Source organism: Stenella coeruleoalba (genome assembly GCF_951394435.1).
Source record: "Stenella coeruleoalba genome assembly, chromosome: 19".
Classification (NCBI taxonomy): domain Eukaryota; kingdom Metazoa; phylum Chordata; class Mammalia; order Artiodactyla; family Delphinidae; genus Stenella; species Stenella coeruleoalba.
In genome coordinates, this window is record NC_137165.1 from 14768543 (window position 1) to 14789883 (window position 21341).

Genomic DNA, 21341 nt, shown 5'->3' on the forward strand with positions numbered 1-21341 from the left:
TATATTGCCCAACACAGGGAATATAGCCAATATTTTATAATAACTAATAAATGGAGTAAAAACCTTCAAAAATTGTGAATCACTATATTGTACATGCATATCTTATAGAGTATTGTATAGCAACTATACTTCAATAAAAAAATAAGAAAAAAGGGGGGGACACTTCCCTGGCGGTCCAGTGGTTAAGACTCCGCGCTGCCACTGCAGGAGGTGCAGGTTCGGTCCCTTGTCAGGGAGCTAAGATCCCACATGCCACATGGCGCGGCCTTACAAAAATAAAAAGGAACTAGGAAAAATGCATGGTTCCACCATGCAGGGGTTGGTTACAGTAGGGCAGCTCCCTAGACCATCATGGACTTCCACTGCCCAAGATTATCCTTGGTCAAGAATAGGAACCCCATTTCCAGTGTCCATAACCAGTGTTCTACAAGCAACCACCCTTCCCTTTACAGGGATTAACACTTACCCATATGGCCCTCTCACAACTTACTGATTTAAGTCATGGACAAGTTAGGTGATGGCACATACTAACCTGCTATGGTTAATATCATTCCACTTTTTCTAAATGCCCAATTACACATGTGTCTGCCTATATCTATGAATATGTTCATATTTTTATTATTTTTACACAGATACAAAGAGAGACATAGAGAAAAATATGGAAGAATACATACCAAATTATTAACCAATCTAGTGGCTGTATTTTAGGTGAATTCTTTTTTTCCCATTTTATTTAGGTATATTTGACAAATATAAAGTGTATATTAAAAAGAAAAAAGGAAAAAAAAAAAAGAAAGAAAAAAGGATCAAGAAGAACGAGGGAAGAAAATGATAAACATAAGAAAATTTCTCAGATCTGAAGATAAGTTTCCAGACTGTAAGAGCCCACCAAATGCCTAATTCAATGGACTAAAAAAGATGCATGTCAAGCTCATATGGTGAGATTAAAAACAAACAAAAACATAAGGGAAAAGAGATGATCTTAAAAGCTTCCAGAGGAAAAAAAAATGCTTAACACATATAAAGGACCAGAAATTTTAATTGGCATTGGACTTAAAAAGCAGCACTGGAAACAATGCTTTCAAAAATTTCAAAATTATTTTCAATCTAGAATTCTATATCTTAGCTAAACAATGAATCAAGAATATGGGTAGAATAAAGACTTTTTTTGATGTGTAAAGTCCAAAAATTTTACCTCCTATTCTTTCTGAGGAAGCTACTAAAGAACATGGTCCAACATAATGAGGGAATAAACTAAGACAGTTGAAGACTTTTATTTTTTAGAAATAAGTGATCCAGTAGAGGAGGTCATTTTAGGATAATGGTGAAATGACATCCCAGGACCAGTACAGTGAATGCACCAGGTCTAGAGCAAAACCAGTCAAGATTAGAACAGAAAGAGGCGGGCAATGTCAACTTTATAGCACATTGAATTTTAGATCCAAAAAGTAAAAAGATCACAAGAATAAGAGTCAAACTAACAACATCCTTTGTACCATTAGTTCTTATTCATAATTTTTCAAGTTAAGTGTATATCTATGATAGAATACGATACATTTAAAATTGGTTGTTTTATAATAAATTTACTTTACCAGGTATTTTTAAATAGGTATTATGGCCTTGTAAAAAGTTACAATTCAAACCTGGGCTGAGATATCTGAGGCCAATCTCTGAATCATATATGCCTCTGTTTTCTTAAACTGGGACTATCACCATCTCCTATGCACTCTGACTCAGAAGCAGATAGGGAAAATTAAAAAATAATTTCCGCAAAGCACTTTGTGTTCCTTGGAGAACGGATATTATCATCATACATTATGTTATTATCTTGTTGAATATGCATGATTTCCAGTACCACACCAAGTATATCTAGATATACTTTCCCAACTTATTCCATCATCTGGAGTCAAGCTGAGTGAATCTAGGCTGTTGTTATTTCAAGGGTCAAATATGCAGAGGCAAAACATAAGCTCCAAATAATATATAATGCTTTTAAAATGATAAATTATTGATGTGTTTACTGGAACTTCAACTTTCTCACACGTTCTGTGAACTAAACTCAGACACTTATTTTTTCAACAACAGACAATACTAGTTATACATTTAAAGCTTAAGAATACATTTACAAATATTAAAAATATTCGTTCTTTTCAATAAACTGGTGTCAGCTTATATTCATTTGTGTACATATTCTAAAAATACAGCTCTAAAAGGAAAAGGTAAAATTTTACATGTAAATATGTAAAAATAATTATTTGACACTTTAATTTTATATTATCCATAAGTAATCATAACTAGCTTTATAGTCAATAAAATTTCACTTGTGATACCTATCATATTTTGAAACAAAGTGAAATAGTGAAATAAAAGGCCTTCTAATTACATGTTTTTTTGCTTTTTAACTAGCAAAATAATAATATCAGTGACTTGATAGTTCTCAAATGTTCCTATCCTATGAGGTACTCCAAATTTTTATACTCATATCACCTGCCCTTAAAAAGGCCAGCTTGGAATCGAAAAGCTTAAGGCAGCCTGGTGCTAGAAGATAAGGTATAAAGGAAGAAATAAAAGGATGAAAAAAAAGGAAAAGGGTTATAAGGAAACCTTAAGTAAAGAATCCTTTGCAAAATGTGACCCAACTTTATGTGCTGATGAAAGGTAAGGAGTCACAAGGGAGATATTTCAGTTGATAATTAGGCAATTTTGTGAAAACGTTGGTCAGATGGAAGACCCAGTGCATGCAATTCAAACAAAATTCCAAGATGTGATAACTGCGTATTATTATAAAAGATAATTTATTAAGATTATTAAATAATGATAGGATCCATTTAATAAAATAAGAATCCATGAGGCCATTTCAACATAAATATTTAGGATATGAACACTGAAATATTTAGAGGTTAAGAGGCAACATGTCTGCAACTTATTTTCAAGTAGTTCAGAAAAAAAATTGCAAAAAAGCAAATGTGGCAAAATGATAACATTTGGGGCATCTCGGTAAAAGGTATAAGGGAATTCTTTGTACCATTGGAACTTTTCTGAAATCCGAAATGAAATCAAAATAAAAAGTTAAAAAAAAAGTATAAATAATAGAGCTGCCATTTTCAAATTACCTAGTATCAGCCAGGCATTGTATTAGGCATTTTACTCATATTATCTTTAATTTTCAAAACAATCTTCTAGAGTAGGTATTATCATCAATCCCATGTTTTTAAACACATAAGAAAATGAAGAAACTTATCCAAGACACAGATCTAATTAAGTAGCACAGCCAGGTTTCAAACCAAATAACACTCCAAAGCTTGTCCTCTTTCTGTAAGGTAGTAAATATAGTAGTGGTTTAGATAGAGCTCTTATTCTACAGTTAGAGACTCAGATTTGAGGATTTGAATCCTCAATACTATTTGTTAGTCATGTGACCATGGGCAAATTACTTACCTTAACTTCTTTTTTGTTTTGGAGATAGTATCTAGTGATCAGTGCCTATCTCATGAGTTATTGAGGAGATTAAATAACATACAGCAATGTAAAACACTTGAACACAATACCAAAGCCTATGGTAAGAATACAAATGTTTGTTGTTTTTCCCATGTACTTCGTTCTACCTTTCCTGAAAAACAGTGCTGTAGACATTGCTGAATTTTAAAGAACGGAGACCGTTCCTAGTTAACTTACTTTTTTACTGTCTTAAAATGGGTACTTAAAAATTCACCAAACCTAGAGACTTAAGCAGTTCAAACCAACATATTTCCCTTACCTTAAGCAAGAAACTACTTTAATGTTATTACAGATAATAGTAATTACTACAGGTTTTCTATAGCTGCTGTAACAGAAACCAAGTCTACATAAATGGTATACATAAGACATTTAACAAATCACATGTTCAAGACTGTTTTCATTAAAAAATAAGAATAAAAAGACAGAGGCTGAAAATACTGAGTATGAATTAATCAGAAAAATTAACCTAGGTAAAACAGCTCAATTCTACTAATTCTGGAAACAAATGTTTTAGGCTTCAAATGTATTTTACAAGGGAAAGTCACAGTAAAAATACATTACCATGTAATGAAATTCTCATCTTTAAGGAAGATGAACTGACTTTAACTCTAGTTATAGAATTAACTTTATCTGTTCATTTATATGCAAACAAACAAAAACAAAACATTTTTCCTACCTTATTGTCTCTTCTATTAGACGATCTGAGCTGCAAATAAAAAGAAAATTCAAATTCTGGAATTATTAAACGCACATTTAAAACTTGCACTTAATTTTTCTACATTTTACAGATAGATTACATTTCCAACCATTTATGTAAAAAGAGCACCCAGACTTTTGAAAGCGTCTGGAGAAAATTCTGGACTCTGAAATTAATTAATCCACATATACAGTTTTCATCTTACTTTTATTTGTTGGCTTAAATCTATTTCTTCCACAGAGATACTTGATTATTAAAGTCAGAACAGTTTTAATGACAGCACAAATGAATAGAACTACTTCTTTAGTTTAGATAGCTCCAAGTTGTCACCATTGTCTATTCAAAACTTAAGAATTACAACCAACTTGTTGAGACAGGATAGGCAAATATAGTTCTAATGCCTATAAGCAGTAATTATTCATATCTTAAAGTTCCTTCCTTTTTTGAAACACAAAATCAAATCTCAGCTTGCCACACTTTAGAATTCAAGAATCTGAATAGGGACTTCCCTGTGGCGCACTGGTTAAGAATCCGCCTGCCAATGCAGGGGACACGGGTTTGATCCCTGGTCCGGAAAGATCTCACATGCCACGGAGCAACTAAGCCCGTGCGCCACAACTACTGAGCCCGTGTTCCACAACTACTGAAGCCAGCGCGCCTAGAGCCCGTGCTCCGCAACAAGAGAAGCCACCACAAAGAGAAGCCTGCGCACCACAATGAAGAGTAGCCCCCACTTGCCGCAACTAGAGAAAGCCCGTGCACGGCAACAATGACCCAATGCAGCCAAAAATAAATAAATAAATAAAGGACCCTTCACTTGTTTAAAAAAAAAGGAACCTGAATAAAGACACCAATGCACCTTTGATCCGTAAAATATTTGCCTTTATGCATCACACACTGGAAACAAAGAAACCCACCAAAAATCCATTTTAGGGAGGAATTTACAGGTAGCTAAATTGGGTAAAGGGGCAGCTTTATAGCAGAAAGTAGGAAAACAAACTCCCAGACATCTGTATCCATTTGATACAGTGCATGGAACACAGCAGGGACTCAAATACTTGTATGTTTTTTCCAACTACCTCTTTCCAAAAGGATTTCTAAGTTTATTGTATAAATTAATAAACTGAGGTTTTATTATAAGGTAGTGGACCAGGAAATCTAAGTTACTGTATGAATTAGGGAACAAAGATGAACTTTAAAAATGTCATAAATATCTTATATAAATGCTATGATTAAGAATTTCAAAAATTACAAAGACGGTGGAGGGATTAAGAGCCAGACTATGTGGCTTTCTGAATGGTAACTGTATCACCTATTAGCTGAATAAACTCCATTCATTAAAAGCATCCTGGATAGTGTGGATACAATTCAGCAACAAAGTGGCTCCACAAAGACAGCATAATTTAGTTAAAATTGAATTTAAAATTATATATAATATATAATCAAGTGGAATTATCCTTCTTAAACAAGTACTTCATAATAGCCCAGAGGCATTCCAAAGAGTCATCTAGAGTCTATATTAAGCAACAAGTTTCCGTTTCTTTCAAGACTGATTTAAACTAGCTGAAAACAATGAGCTAAATTTCATCACCAATTACTGTACCAAGGAATCACTAAAGCCACACTTAGATAATAATTCTGTTTAAAAAATAACTCATTTCCCTAAATACACAAACTGCAAATGACACAAATTTCAAGCACATATTTTAAAGTAGTTTTAACCAACAAAATGTAAGAACTTGGGAAAACCACTTAGGTAACACTAATTAGAATCTTCTTTTAAAAGAGTAGGTGAATAAGTAAATAATAAACGAGAAAGTAAATAATAAACAAGCAAGTAAGAAAACAATCAAGTGCATAACGAATAAAATTTTAAAACTGATCCCTTTGTAAACTGCAAAAAAATCTGATGAGGTTGTCACCAACCAATGAGATAATTTACATCAAGCACTGTGGTGATGCAGTGTTTCACTTACAGTTAACCAGAGACCTGTGTCTTATTTATTTCTATATAATATCTTCTAAGACATGTTAACAATACAGTTAAGCTGCAGTAGGATACAAAAAGCTGTTTAAGCACTAACAAAGTGTTATTTTACAGATAACATTTGGAAAATACCGAAAAACAAAGATGAACGTAGAAATCATTTGTAACCACTCTTCCATTAACACTGATATTGTGGCATATTTGTTTCTTGTCTGGGTAGACCAAGGAGTATCTCTACTTGCTTTTTTCATGGTTTATTTAGCAGAGAAATTTTGTTTTATAATCCCATGAAGTTACCTAGAGACAAAAAAGTTAAGCACCTGACAGACTCTGCCCGTTTCAGTCAGGGAGAGAAAAAAGAGAAAGATAAAAGCTAAATTATTAGCAGTGAAATCAGAGAGCCACATTTTCTATTTTTAAAAAATCAGTAGACTTTTTAGAACAGTTTTAGGTTTGCAGAAATATTCAGCAAGAAGTACAGGGAGCACATATACCCATTCTCCCCCACCTATTATTAACATCTTTAGTGTGGTACATGTGTTACAACTGATGAACCAATATTGATACATTATTAACCAAAGTTCATAGTTTATATTAGGGTTTACTCTTTGCAGTTGTACAGGTCTATGGGTTTTACAAATGCATAATGTCATATATCCACCATTACAGTATCATACAGAATAGTTTCACAGCCCTAAATATCCCCTATTCTCCACTTATTCATTCTTCCTCCTCTTCCCACCCTGAACCCCTGACAACAGCTGATCTTTCTATTGTCTATAGTTTTGACCTTTCCTGAATGTCATGTAGCTGGAATTAAACAGTATGAAGTCTTTCTAGACTGGCTTCTTTTATACATTTAAGGTTCCTCCATATCTTTTGGGGGCTTGATAGCTTGTTTCTTGTATCACTGAATAATATTCCATTGAATGGATGTACCTACAGGTTGCTTATCCATTCACTTATTGAAGGACATCTTGGTTGCTTCCAACTTCTGGCAATTATGAGTAAAGGTGCTATAAACATTCATGCGCAGGTTTTTATTTAGACATATTTTCAATTCGTTTAGGTAGATACCTAGGAATGTGACTGCTAGATCATATAGTAAGATTATTTAGCTTTTTAAGAAAAACTTCCAAACTGGCTTCCAAAGTGGCTGTATCACGTTATATTCCCACCAGCAATGAGAATTCCTGTTGCTCCACATCCTTGCTAGCATTTGGTGGTGTCAATGTTTTGGATTTTAGCCATTCTAATAGGTACATGGTGGTATCCAGTTGTTTTAATTTGCAATTCCCTAATGACATATGATGTTGAGCACTTTTAATATGGTTCTTTGCCAGCTGCATACCTTCTCAGATGAAGTGTCTGTCAGACCTTTTGCCCACTTTTTAACTGTTGAGTTTTAAGAGTTCTTTGTATATTTTGGATAACAGTCCTTTATCAGATATGTGTTTTGCAAATATTTTTTTTCCAGTCTGTAGCTGTCTTACATTCCCTTGATAGTGTCTTTGGAAGAGCAGAGGTTTTTCATTTTAATGAAGTAGATCTTACCAACTTTTTCTTTCATGGATGGTGTTTTTGGCATTGTATCTAAAAACTCATTGCCAAGCCCAATGTTACCTAGATTTTCTCCTATGTTATAAAACTTCTATAAGTTCTGTATTTTACATTTAGGTCTATGATCTGTTTTGAGTTATTTTGGGGAAAGGTATAAGGTCAGTGTCTATATTCATTTTTTTGCATGTGGATGCCCAGTTGTTCTAACACCACTTATTCAAAAGACTATCCTTTCTCCACAGACTTGCCTTTGCTCTTCTGTCAAAGATCATTTGACTATATTTGTGTGTCTATTTCTGGGCTCTCTATTCTGTTCCAGTGATCTGTCTGTTCTCTCACCAATACCACACTGTTTTGATTACAAACAATATACAATAGGAAGTCAAGTTTAAATGGGGAGAGTTTTTGTTTCTCTTTTTCTCCTTCGAAGTATTTTAATAAATTTTTGTGCAAAAAAAATATTTTTTAATGTCAACAAACTTGTTTAACTATAGCAGAAACAAAAAGCCTAAGAGAAAATGTGAGGAATCACAGTTTCCATTTGTTGTTCTTTAGATAAATGGTATACAAGGATTGAAATCCTAAAAACCTACCTGAATTATAAAGAGTATGAAATATTAAGGAAGCATTTTCTAATTTGTTTCTGAGACCTCTAAAAATTTAACTTGTATATCAATATAAACTAATCTGCTTATGTAAATAAAAATGGAAATATACTTTTCATTGTATGTATATGTTTTTCTCTCTCACATACTTATAACTCAGAAAACAGTTCTTTCATAAATATAATCATAGAAATTCAATAGTATCAGCAATCATGACATTCATGAAACTATAAAGAATAAAATGGCTAGTTGCTTTCTCTTACACCCTAGAACCTGAGTTTTATTAGTCAAGGCTCAAGCACTTGACTATATGAACTCAGCTCATGGAGTTGTCATAAGGCTCAAAAGCGATAGTGTAAACAAAAGTACTGTGTAAACTGTATAAGCCTACAGATACATGGCTCATGTAGATCAAGGAACTTTCATGCCTCATAGTCTCTCTCTTGTTCTGCAACTCCTTTCCTGATTTTCAACATAAATTGCTTTCATTTCAAAGTCCAGTTCAGAAGTCAAATCCTTTGGGAAGCCTTTCCCATTCTATCTATACATCAGGCAGAACTAATACTTCTTTATACTATAATGTGTTTTCATAGCTCCTTGCTCTTCATCAATTCCTTTAAGATTATAACAAGCATTTAAGATATATCAAGACATCATACTATGCACTGGAGGAAAAGTATTTTAAATGTGTAAAGCTTAGGAAGTTTTTCACATGTTATCTCATATATTTTAAAAAATATAATATTTTGGGGACTTCCCTGGTGGTCCAGTGGTTAAGACTTCACCTTCCAATGCAGGGGCTGTGGGTTCGATCCCTGGTCAGGGAGCTAAGATCCCACAGGCCTCGTGGCCAAAAAACCAAAACATAAAACAGAAGCAATATTGTAACAAATTCAATAAAGACTTTAAAAATGGTCCACATCAAAAAAAATCTTTAAAGAAAAATAATATTTTTAAGAGTATATGAGGGCTTCCCTGGTGGCACAGTAGTTGAGAGTCCACCTGTCGACGCAGGGGACACGAGTTTGTGCCCCGGTCCGGGAAGATCCCATATGCCGCAGAGCGGCTGGGCCCGTGAGCCATGGCTGCTGAGCCTGCGCGTCTGGAGCCTGTGCTCCGCAATGGGAGAGGCCACAATAGTGAGAGGCCCAAGTACCGCAAAAAAAAAAAAAAAGAAAGCTAATGTTAATCTTGAATGCCAAGAGTCTACTATATTGTTCCATTCACAGATGTTATAATCTGACCACTATTTAATTGACTCGTATGGTATTTATTAAATAATATATATAAACTATGTATACCAAAAACTTTTGGGAGAAAACCACTCCATCAAAAGGTCACTAAATTACGGTGATCATATATCTCATATTTTTCAAATATGGTCATGGTCTGTTAATACATTAGAAATGCATTTCATCAAGACTATTCTGGCATCAAAAGTATTTCAAATTTTATTTAAGAAAGGTAAATCGACAGTGCATATAAAAGGTTTCCTCCTTCAGTATTTTCTTTTCTTACTCTTATAATCCCCGTTATGTTCTGCCTTATACAGAAATGCCTCACAGTTTACAAAGCCTTTTTACATGCATTAGCTCAGCAACTCTGTGAAGTAGATACCGTAAGAATCATCTTGGAGAGGTAGTGCAGTATAGCAGAAACAACACAATCAGAGGACGCAGGTTTAAATCTCAGCTTTTACTAGGCATGTAACTTCAGGGAAATTTAACTAAAATCATGAAACAAACAAAAAGTGAAAAAAGGCTGGTGAATTTAAAAATTCAAAAATTCAAGTCTAAACAGCCTAAGACATAAGAAAAGTTGTCAGCAGATAAAACTAAGCTTCCACCTGAGAATTTTCTTTACTCATTCATGGACATATTTATACTGAAGTGTACAATTATAATACAAATATGTGTGCCATCTCAGATAACTCAATCATATCTGCTAAATAGTTAATGGATTGAAAACAAAACAAATTCTCAACTAAATAATGTAACTGATCCTGTTTAAGTGTAATCTGCTTTGTACAACAGTCCCATATTTGAAAAGTTATATGAAACAAATTCTTTAGATTTTTAGAGTGCTTTTAATTTTGTAAAATGCCTTAAATCTTAAGTCATTCTTCCTCAAAATCATCTAACATAAGGGAACAGCTACTATCCCATTTTAAAGATGGAAAAAACAGAGAAAGGCCAGGTCACTTGCTTTTCAGAGAAGTGAAAAGTCACTGGTCTTTCAATTCTCATTAGCATTACACCATGCTGGCTCCCTAATACAAGAAAAAATAAAGATTTAAAGAAGTAAATCACAGAGAAGGCAGTGTGATGTGGGACAAATATGGAAATAGGTTAGGAAATGTGGGTTTAGTAAGAGCTATACTATTAAATAGTTATGAGACCTTGTCCTCTCTGAATCTTGTTTCCTCATCTGTAAATAAGAGAGATGCTTGCCAGACTTTTATTATATACCACGTAAAAATTTGATTTTTAAAAGGTATTTCATGGAGAATTCATTTTGCAAAGCACAAAAAATCACATCAATAATATCCCCTTCAGTTCTCAAAATCAGATTTCATATATACATAGCATTGGAACCAATACCTTGTACACAGTATGTATTCAATAAATATTTGAGGAATAAGTATATGAATGAAACAGATTTTCTACATTGGGGCACACATGTATATACACATATGTATATGAAACCAAAATTAATACATCTTCAACTTATATCCAGTTATTCAAACAAGTAAATATTAAGTGTTCATGATATAACAGGAACTGGGGACCCAACACACTGCCAAGAACTAGATGAACTAGGCCCTACCCTCAGGAAGCCTAAGAAAAGTCAGATAATTAAAAAAATAAACAAAAAGAACAAATTATTACAGATTCTCATAAATGCTATGAAGGAAACAAAAAAAAGTACTTTGTTAAATAACAATAAGGGAGAGTCTATTTCAGACAAGATAGTTAGAAAAGGCCTCTTTGAAGAGGTGACAAGTGAGCTTAGACCATAAAGATGTCAAGGAATAAGGTATATGAAAAGCTAAGAGAAGAGTATTTTAAGCAGATAAACCAAAATATAAGAACAAAGAAGCAAGAAAGGAAAAGCCTTGATATCTTTGGGAAAGGAATGAATAAAAACCGGTCAGGCTGGTACCTAATAAGTAGAGGGAGAGAGTGATACAGATGAAGGGATGGAAAGAGATAAAACAGGTAGTATGTTGGTCATGTAGGGCGTATAGACCCATAAAAAGTTCATAATTCATTGGTAGGGGATGGAGGGAGGAATGAAATATTAAAGTAAAAGTCCACTTCAATAACTATCACTAGAAAAAAGGATTTTCCTTAACTATACTGTTTCTAGGTCTATGGCTTAGAGTATAGAAGAGAGTGTAGTAAACTCAAACTGAAGTGACTAAGTTGGCTGATAACTTCCCTGGAGCCCTGTAGATGCCGCATTCTCTTTCTTCTGATAACAAACTTTCCAGTCCATTGGCCACAAGGATGGATGTGTGACAGGCTGGGCCAATCACAATCACCTATCACCCTCTGGCCCAGGAATAAATGAAACAGAGCCATAGTCTTACATCTACAAAAGAAACCGAATTTGTAATTTAAATATCTTGCCACAAAGAAAACTCTAGGCTAAGATGGATTCAATAGTAAATTCTATCAAATATTTAAGGAAGAAACAACACCAAGCCTGCACAAACTCTTTCAGCAAACAGAAAGAACTCATTTTAATGGTGCCAGTCTTACCCTTCCACTAAAAACCAGGCAAAAACACGTCAAAGAAAAGAAATCTGAAGATATTCTTCATAAGCATAATGTAAAGATCCGATCAGTTCAACAGATTAAAATACATGAAAAAATTCAACCCCATTCAAGATAAAAACTTTTAGCAAGAGAGAGCCTAGAAGGAATGACACTTCGATAGCAATAAGCATATCTAGCACCCAGATCTTAGTTTCTGAACCACTCTCCAATAAGAGGAACCAAGGCTGCTTGGAGAAGTGGTTGGTTCTAGAGCCAAGGCAGGGAAAATACAAGATGAGCCACAAACACTGTCGTGCCAGATAGTACAGGAAGTGCTCAAAAAAAGGATGGGGCATGTCAAATGACAGAAGCTAATCTGCAGGAGCTCCCAATGGTCAAAGGTGAAACAGTTTGAAGAACAAAATAATGATAGTGCTGGATTATAACCCAGAGTATAAAATAAGACTGAGTCTACCTGGTAATAAACAGTACCGTAAAGTAAACAAAAGCACAACCACTTGTAGAGGATGCACGCACGTGACAATGTACATCAGACACGTGAACTAACTTACGTGACTGGACATGCGAACGCAGGTTCGCGTCTTTGAAAGTTCACAACTTGAAGGTTCGTATGTAGGGGACTTACTTATTGTTTCAGCACCATTTGTTGGAAATATTCTCCTTTCCCCCATTGAATTATGCTGGCACCTTTTGTTGGGAATTAATTGACCACATGTTAGTTGGTTTATTTCTGAACCCTGTTCTGTTCCATTAACCTATATAGGTCCATCTTATGCCAGTAGCTTACTGTTTTTATTATTATAGCTTTATAGTAAGTCTTGAGTTGAGATATGCAAGTACTCTACCTTTGTTTGTATTTTCTAAATTCTTTGGCTCTTCCAGGTCTTTTGCATTTCCATATAAATTTTACAGTCAGATTGTAAAAAAATATGCTGGGAATTTAAATAAGATTACATTGAATCTATAGAACAATTTGGGGAGAATTGCCATCTTAACAGTAGGAAATCTTCCAATCCAGAAACATGGTATGTTTTCCACTTATTTAGGTCTCCTTTAATTTCTCTTAGCATTTTATGGTTTTCAGCATAAAGGTCTTGCACAAATTATATTCAGTTTACTTTAAAATATTTCCTATTTGGGGACGTATTATAAATGGAATTAAAAATTTTTAATTTTCGAATTGTTTTTGCTAGTATAGCAATAGAATTTATAATTATATATAACCTTTCATCCTGTGACCTTGCTAAATTTACTTACTAATTTAATAGCTTCTAGGTAAATCCTTTGGGATTTTCTATTTATGTAATCTTGTTATCTGACAAAAATAGTTTTATTTCTTCCTTTCCAATCTGTATTCCTTTTATCCCTTTCCTCCCTTATTGCACTTGCTACGACCTCCAATACAATGCTGTAAAATGTGGTTAGTGCAAACATTCTTGCCTTGTTTTATATTTTAGAGAGAAAGCATTCATCCTTAAGTCTGATATTAACAGTTTTTGTACATGCCTTTAATCAGGTTGAGGAAGAACCTTTTCCTTCCTATTTTGCTTATGGTTGTTTTTCTGTTGGTTGGTTTTTTTAGCTTTTCAGTTTGAAATAATTTTAGACTTACAGAAAAATTGCAAAAAATAGTACAGAGGATTCTCGTATACCCTTCACTCTGCTTTCCTAATGTTAATGTCTTACATAACCCTAGTACAGTTATCAAAATCAGTGAATTTAACATTAGTACAAGAATATTAACTAAACTACAGACTTTATTCACCAATTTTTCTACTAATGTCCTTTTTAACATCTTTATTGGAGTATAACTGCTTTACAATGGTGTGTTAGTTTCTGCTTTATAACAAAGTGAATCAGCTATACATATACATATATCCCCATATCTCTTCCCTCTTGCGTCTCCCTTCCTCCCACCCTCCCTATCCCACCCCTCTAGGTGGTCACAAAGCACCGAGCTGATCTCCCTGTGCTATGCGGCTGCTTCCCACTAGCTATCTATTTTACGTTTGGTAGTGTATATATATGTCCATGCCACTCTCTTACTTTATCCCAGCTTACCCTTCCCCCTCCCCGTATCCTCAGGTCCAATCTCTAGTAGGTCTGCATCTTTATTCCTGTCTTGCCCCTAGGTTCTTCTGATCATTTTTTTTCTTTCGTTTTTTTTTTTTTACTTTTTAGATTCCATATATATGTGTCAGCATAACGTCCCTTTTTATGATCCAATTCAAGATCCTATATTGCATTTAGTTGTCATGTCTCCTAAGTCTCCTTCAGTCTGTGACAAAATGGCCTAACCTTAATTTGTCATGAGAAATATCAGACAAACCCAAGTTGAGGGACATTCTACAAAAAAAACTGACTAGTATTTTAAAGTGTTATGGTCATGACCTTATGCAGTTTTAGCAAGAATACCATACAGTGATGTCAGGCCCTTGAAGCATCATATCAGGCTGTATATCATGTCAATATGTCTTATTACTGATGTTAACCTAGACTGCTTAGTTAAGATGGTGTCTGCCAGGTTTCTCCGCTGTAAAATTACTATATTTCCTATTGTAATTAATTAACGTAGGGGAAGATGCTTTGAGAATATGCAGGTACCCTGTTTCTCCTCAAAATTCCCACTAATTTTAGCATCCATTTAGTGAATCTTTCTTTCCCATTATTACTGTGCTGTTCACCTACTGATTTTCTATTTCTATCAGTCCTTGTACATTTATTTTTTTATTTTTATTTATTTATTTTTTTTGCGGTACGCGGGCTTCTCACTGTTGTGGCCTCTCCCGTTGCGGAGCACAGGCTTACGGATGCGCAGGCTCAGCGGCCATGACTCACGGGCCCAGCCGCTCCGCGGCATGTGGGATCTTCCCGGACCGGGGCACGAACCCATGTCCCCTACATCGGTAGGCGGACTCTCAACCACTGCGCCACCAGGGAAGCCCCTTGTACATTTATTAATTGGAATTCTATAAGAAAGAATATTAGGAGCTTTAATATTCATATTCATAGCAGCTTTATTTGTAACAGCCCCAAATTGAAAACAACCCAAATATCCATCAATGGGTTAATGGATAAACAAATTGTGGTACAGCATCATAAAATGGAAAGTACTCAGTTATAGAAAGGAACTGACTACTGATATAAAAAACATATAGGGGCTTCCCTGGTGGCACAGTGGTTGAGAGTCCGCCTGCCGATGCAGGGGACACGGGTTCATGCTCCGGTCCAGGAAGATTCCACATGCCGCGGAGCGGCTGGGCCCGTGAGCCATGGCCGCTGGGCCTGCACATCCGGAGCCTGTGCTCCGCAATGGGAGAGGTCACAACAGTGAGAGCCCACGTACCACAAAAACAAAACAAAACAAAACATATAGATGAATCTCAGAAACACTACGGCCTCTCAGTTCATCCCTCCACTGTTTTCTCTTGCTCCCCATGAGGCTGCCCTTTCAGGGTCATGAGTAAGGCCTGTAATCTGGGAGAGGGTTTGTAGACAGGCAATAAATGAATGATATTTCTAATATATCTACATTGATCATTTATCAAGAATGATACAGATTTTTTTTTAAAAAAAGATATGATCATAAGGTTCAAGTTTCATCTTTTCCCAAAACCTTTTCTTATGTCGACTTTAGTGAATACCTACTCATCCTTCAAGACTCAAATCAAATGCTTTATTTCTATAAAGCCCTTTCAGAAGCTTTAGAGTTAATCATTCCCTTTAATGTGATACTATAGTGGTATGCACAAACGTCTCCATACATTAAACTTAATTACAATGCACTGTAATTACCTGTTAACATTTCTCTTCTGTCCCCCGACTCCCATCCTAGGGGAGCTCATTAGAAACAGGGCAGAACGTCACTAGGCTTTATCTCTTCTCTATCTCCAACACCCAGTACAATGCTTTCCACATTGTAGATGCTCAACAAATGCTTGGTAAAACAATGAAAACTGAATATATATATACCATATCTTCTTCAACCATTCATCTATTGATGGGCACTTAGGTTGTTTCCGTATCTGAGTTATTGTAAATAATACTGCAATAAACAGAGGGGTGCATCTATCTTTTTGAATTAGTGTTTTCATATTCTTTGGATAAATACCCAGAAATGGAATAGCAGGATCATATGGTAGTTCTACTCTTAATTTTTTGAGTAATCTCCATTCTGTTTTCCATAGAGGCTGTACCAATTTACATTCCCACCAACAGTGTATGAGGGTTCCCTCTTCTACATACTCTTACCAACATTTGTTATTTCTTGCCTTTTTTATAATAGCGATTCTAATAGGTATGAGGTAATATCTCAATGGATAAAGAAGATGTGGTAAATATATATACAATGGAATACTATTCAGCCATAAAAAAGATTAAATATTGCCATTTGTGACAACATGGGTGGACTTTGAGGGTATTATGCTAAGTGAAATAAGTCAGATGGAGAAAGACAAATACCATAAGATTTCACTCATATGTGGAATATAAAAAATGCAAACAACAATAAAAAACCAAAATAAATGAACAAACCAAACAAAACCAAATACATAGATACAGAGAACAGAGTAGAGGTTACCGTAAGGGAAGGGAAGGGGAAGGTAAAATGGGTAAAGGGGATCAACTGTGTGGTGGCAAATGCGAACTAAATTTTTGGTGGTAAGCAAGCTGTAGCATATACAGAAGTAGAAATATAATGCTGTACACACAAAACTTCATTATATAATGTTATAGACCAATGTTACCTCAATAAACAACAGTAACAACAAAAACTGATACAAAAAATTATATGTGCATTCAGATAAATGCAAAGAAACAGATGGAATGCAACTGGAATTTGAAAACTCCTATCTAGAAATGAAGCTTAAGAATAAATAAACCACTTATTATACTAATGAAAATCCAATGAGCAATAAATGAAGGGAATGATTTAAAAACACACTCTGAGCTTTAATAGATAATCAGGGTTAGCTGATAGTTATTTATTCCTACATACCATTTTGGCATTGAAGGGCCCCAGAGGGCTGGAGTCTCTGTCACCTAGCTCTAGGTACACAATTCTAGTTACTAGTCTACTTTTCTGTTCTAATACTGCTACGGGCAAGAATGGCTCAATGTAATTTGAGAACTGGTCTACTACATGTCAGACACTGTACTAGGCAAAACCTTTACACATTATCTCTAATTTTAAGTGTTTTAACACTGTGCAAAGTAAGAATTCAATTTTCCCCATTTAAGACAGTAGAGAGTCAGAGGGTTTAAGGCCCTTGCCCCCAAATTTACAGTTCACACCAGGATTTAAACTCAGATCTGTTTGGCTTCAAAACCCATTCCCTATCTATTATACCAATTTAAGGAATAAATCCATTAAGGTATCTTAGTCAAGATAAAAGTGGCAAGTTAATAAGAGGAAAAACTAAAATGTCTATTTATATGTTCTTATGATGTGATCCAACTAAATGAAATGATAATTTAGAAACTGACATATTATGTAATATTTTAAATATTTTGACTACTTTGAAATACTGCCAAAGGTCTGTTTAAAATGTCAAGAATTTTTAAGGTGATGTGCTTAATATAACCAGTCTGCAATTCCAGTTGTAATCATGCCATTCCCACAAATCAGAGTACTTCCATGAAAACAAACAGAGCCTCTAAGTATGGATGAAAGTCCTCAGCTTACCTTCTTTGCTGGGTCTATATAACTTCAGAACTTGTTCCTCTTTCTTCAACTCTCTCATTAATTTTATTATTCTTGGCAATATAAAAATCTCACCAGTTGGGCTTCCCTGGTGGTGCAGTGGTTGAGAGTTCACCTGCCGATGCAGGGGACATGGGTTCGTGCCCCGGTCCAGGAGGATCCCACATGCCGCGGAGTGGCTGGGCCCGTGAGCCATGGCCACTGGCCACAACGGGAGAGGCCACAACAGTGAGAGCCCCGCGTACCGCAAAAAAAAAAAAAAAAATCTCACCAGTTGCTTTTCCTATAAATTTTTGAATGAAAATTTCAATTTCTTTCAATTTCTCTTTGCTAGGTCTTCTTTATAGCTGCCATCTCTGGGGAGGAGGAATTGTTGTTATGATGCATGTCAACGACAAATAACTGGGCTAATGTGAGAGGGTAGACGACAAATAAGTTTCACTTGGTGGATTAGCTCTAATTAATTTCTGCCTGGAGAACACTATGTAAAGGATTCTGAGGCTACATCAGAAGGCAGCCAGGAAGGAAACAAAGAGTAGTAAGAAAGGCAAGTGGAGAACCAGTAAATTTCAGTGTTACAGTGGCCTAGGTTTTCAAGGAGGGAAGAGATTAAGAGTATCAAGTGAGGCAGAGCAGTCAAACAATATTAGATTTGGCCTTCAGGAGCTCATTGATGTCCCCAGTGACAACATGCTCAGTAGACTGTGAGGGAAGAAGTCAATAGGCTAAGGAGGAAATGAGTACTGACACAGAGACAGCAAGTGTATTCATAAACTAGAGAGACAGAGCCAGTATAGAAGATGACTGAAGAGTAAAATAGCTGAGGTAGCAGGTAAGGACAGAGATAGAAGCCAGACGGATGTATTAGCCTTCCCAGGAAAAAAACTAGTCCTCTAAAAACCACAGGAAAGGGGTAAAGAAGGGTATTCCTGTATGTGAATTTGTACTAAGGAGAAAGAACCTTAAAAATTCAATGAAGTAGGAGCTAAGGACCTCTCTTTTGGCCAGGCTGTGGCATGTGGGATCTTAGTTCTCTGACCAGGGATCGAACCCGTGCCCCCTGCATTGGAAGCGCAGAGTCCTAACCACTGGACCACCAGGGAAGTCCTGGTAAATTTCTTGAAAAGAATGAGAGAGACAAGTAAACTGGATCAAGCAAGCAAAAGGTACTGGGCAATGCTGAATACTCAGACGAGGTTGGAAATAATGAATCTAAATTTTTAGATTGGGTGCTTTCTCTTTAACCCTTAAATAGAGGTGCTTTTGGGTATATTGGGTATATTGGGTGCTTTCTCTTTAACCCTTAAATAGAGGAGTAGAACAGTAGACTGTGGATCGGGTTGGCATTTTACTAGGGTACAGAAAAAGACAGGAGCACAGAAAAGGCCAAATGTTGGGAATATTTCAGTTGATCAACTATGAGATCCAAGCTAGCGAGGGTAGGAGAGGTTAAAGGTAAGAAGAAAAATATAAAAGAGAAGCTAGTGATGCTGCAGATAGTCTTGGAAGAATAAACTGTGTTGGTCAGAGTGAAATGTTAGAGTTGAAGATTTTTGAAGTGATAGAATCACAGATGAGAAGATGGAGGCAGCAGCCTTGGTAAAAGGTGGCTAATTTTCACGTGGAGGTGATGATCACTGGCAGTAAAGAAGTCCAGCAAGAGGCTAGGCTCGTTCTATTTGTGTATACTTATGTCCTAATCCAAGTTTCTCACCACTACTCTGAAATTTGTCAACTTCATTAAGGTAAATGTGGAAGACATGTTTTATTCAAAATGACAAAATTCTTCTAAAGAAAAAGCTGTAAAAACAGCAATAATACAATCAGCCCCACACCCTTTAAACTAACTCAGATACTCCTTTCAAAAAGGAAAATATAAGGGAGCAACGAAAGAGAACAAACATATAAAGGAAATTAATCTAAACAGCAACCAAAGAGCCCACAGGAATGCATCCACAGTACAGCAAAACACAAACAGCTACAAGCTTGACACTCATTCAAAGCCAGCATTTTCTTCTGACATACTGAGACTCAGGGAAAGGCAAGTTAAAAAAAAAAAAAGCTAGGGACTTCCCTGGTGGCGCAGTGGATAAGAATTCGCCTGCCAATGCAGGGGACACGGGTTAGATCCCTGGTCAGGGAAGATCCCACATGCCGTGGAGCAACTAAACCCGTGTGCCACAACTACTGAGCCTGCGCTCTAGAGCCCACGAGCAAGAACTACTGAGCCCGTGAGCCACAACTACTGAGCCCGCATTCCACAACTACTGAAGCCTGAGCACGTAGAGCCCATGCTCTCCAACAAAAGAAGCCACTGCAATGAGAAGCCAGCGCACTGCAATGAAGAGTAGTCCCCACTCGCTGCCAACTAGAGAAAGCCCACGTGCAGCAACAAAGACCCAATGCAGCCAAGAATAAATAAAATTAAATCTTAAAAAAAACAATGAAAGCTAGCTTATCCACCAAATAGGAAGAGAAATGACTATCTTCTCTAAGATAAACTGCTACAAGATAACAACATTTATTTTTAGACAAAAAGAATATTAAGAAGAGCTTTAAAAGCAATTCATTACCAAGTCAGTTTTTTTTAATAAAGTTTACCATTCATTTATAAAAACTGCTTTACTCTTTTTCAAGACAAAAATATGGATTTTTTTTTTTTTTTTTTCTGTTACGTGGGCCTCTCACTGTTGTGGTCTCTCCCGTTGTGGAGCACAGGCTCCGGACGCACAGGCTCAGCAGCCATGGCTCACGGGCCTAGCCGCTCCGTGGCATGTTGGATCTTCCCGGACTGGGGCACGAACCTGCGTCCCCTGCATCGGCAGGCGGACTCTCAACCACTGCGCCACCAGGGAAGCCCAAAAATATGCACTTTCGAAGCAAGTTGTAGAAATTTACATTAACATGAAAAAATATTTTATGAAGAATCAAATAAAAATGTAAATATGCTTTTTGCCATAAAAAGTATGACCCTACTGCGCAAAATCAAATGAGTTACCTGAGTTACTGAGTAGTTTAAAAGAAAAGACACCTTTATTCATGAAAGATCAAACTAAAAAGTACCCTAACAGCAAATCTGGCCTCTTCATTACAAATGGTCTTGCTGCAATACATAATCTCTTGCTGTCCATTTCACTTTTAGGTTAATTTAACTATTACTTCTTCTTCTTCTTTTTTTTTTAAAATTTTTTTTGCCACTCCATGTGGCTTGTGGGATCTTAGTTCCTGGACCAGGGATCATACCTGGGCCCACGGCAGTGAGAGCTCACGTCTTAACCATTGGACCACCTATGCTTCTTGTGCTTGGCTGTTTGACCTATGTTTTCTCTAATGAAAGTATATTTCTTATTTAAAAAAAAAATCTATTGCCTGAGAATTTTCGCCTATCTTCATGGCATGAGTTAGAAAAAAATCAAGTAACTGTTCCTGAGAGCACTGGCAGAATATGCTACTAATGGGACTCTAAAGTAGCAAAACTTTAGAGGGAATTTTGACAATACTATATCAAAAG

At 35.8% G+C, this 21341-nt stretch overlaps 1 protein-coding gene across 2 annotated transcripts in view; it reads right to left on the reverse strand.

Moving 5' to 3' along the window:
• Window positions 1-21341, reverse strand: part of GOSR1 (golgi SNAP receptor complex member 1) — a 51011-nt gene that overhangs the window by 11189 nt on the left and 18481 nt on the right. For both annotated transcript variants that reach the window (XM_079904825.1, XM_079904824.1), the window contains exon 7: window positions 4175-4204. In XM_079904825.1, the coding sequence (XP_079760951.1) occupies window positions 4175-4204 (30 nt within the window). The remainder of the gene's footprint in view (window positions 1-4174; window positions 4205-21341) is intronic.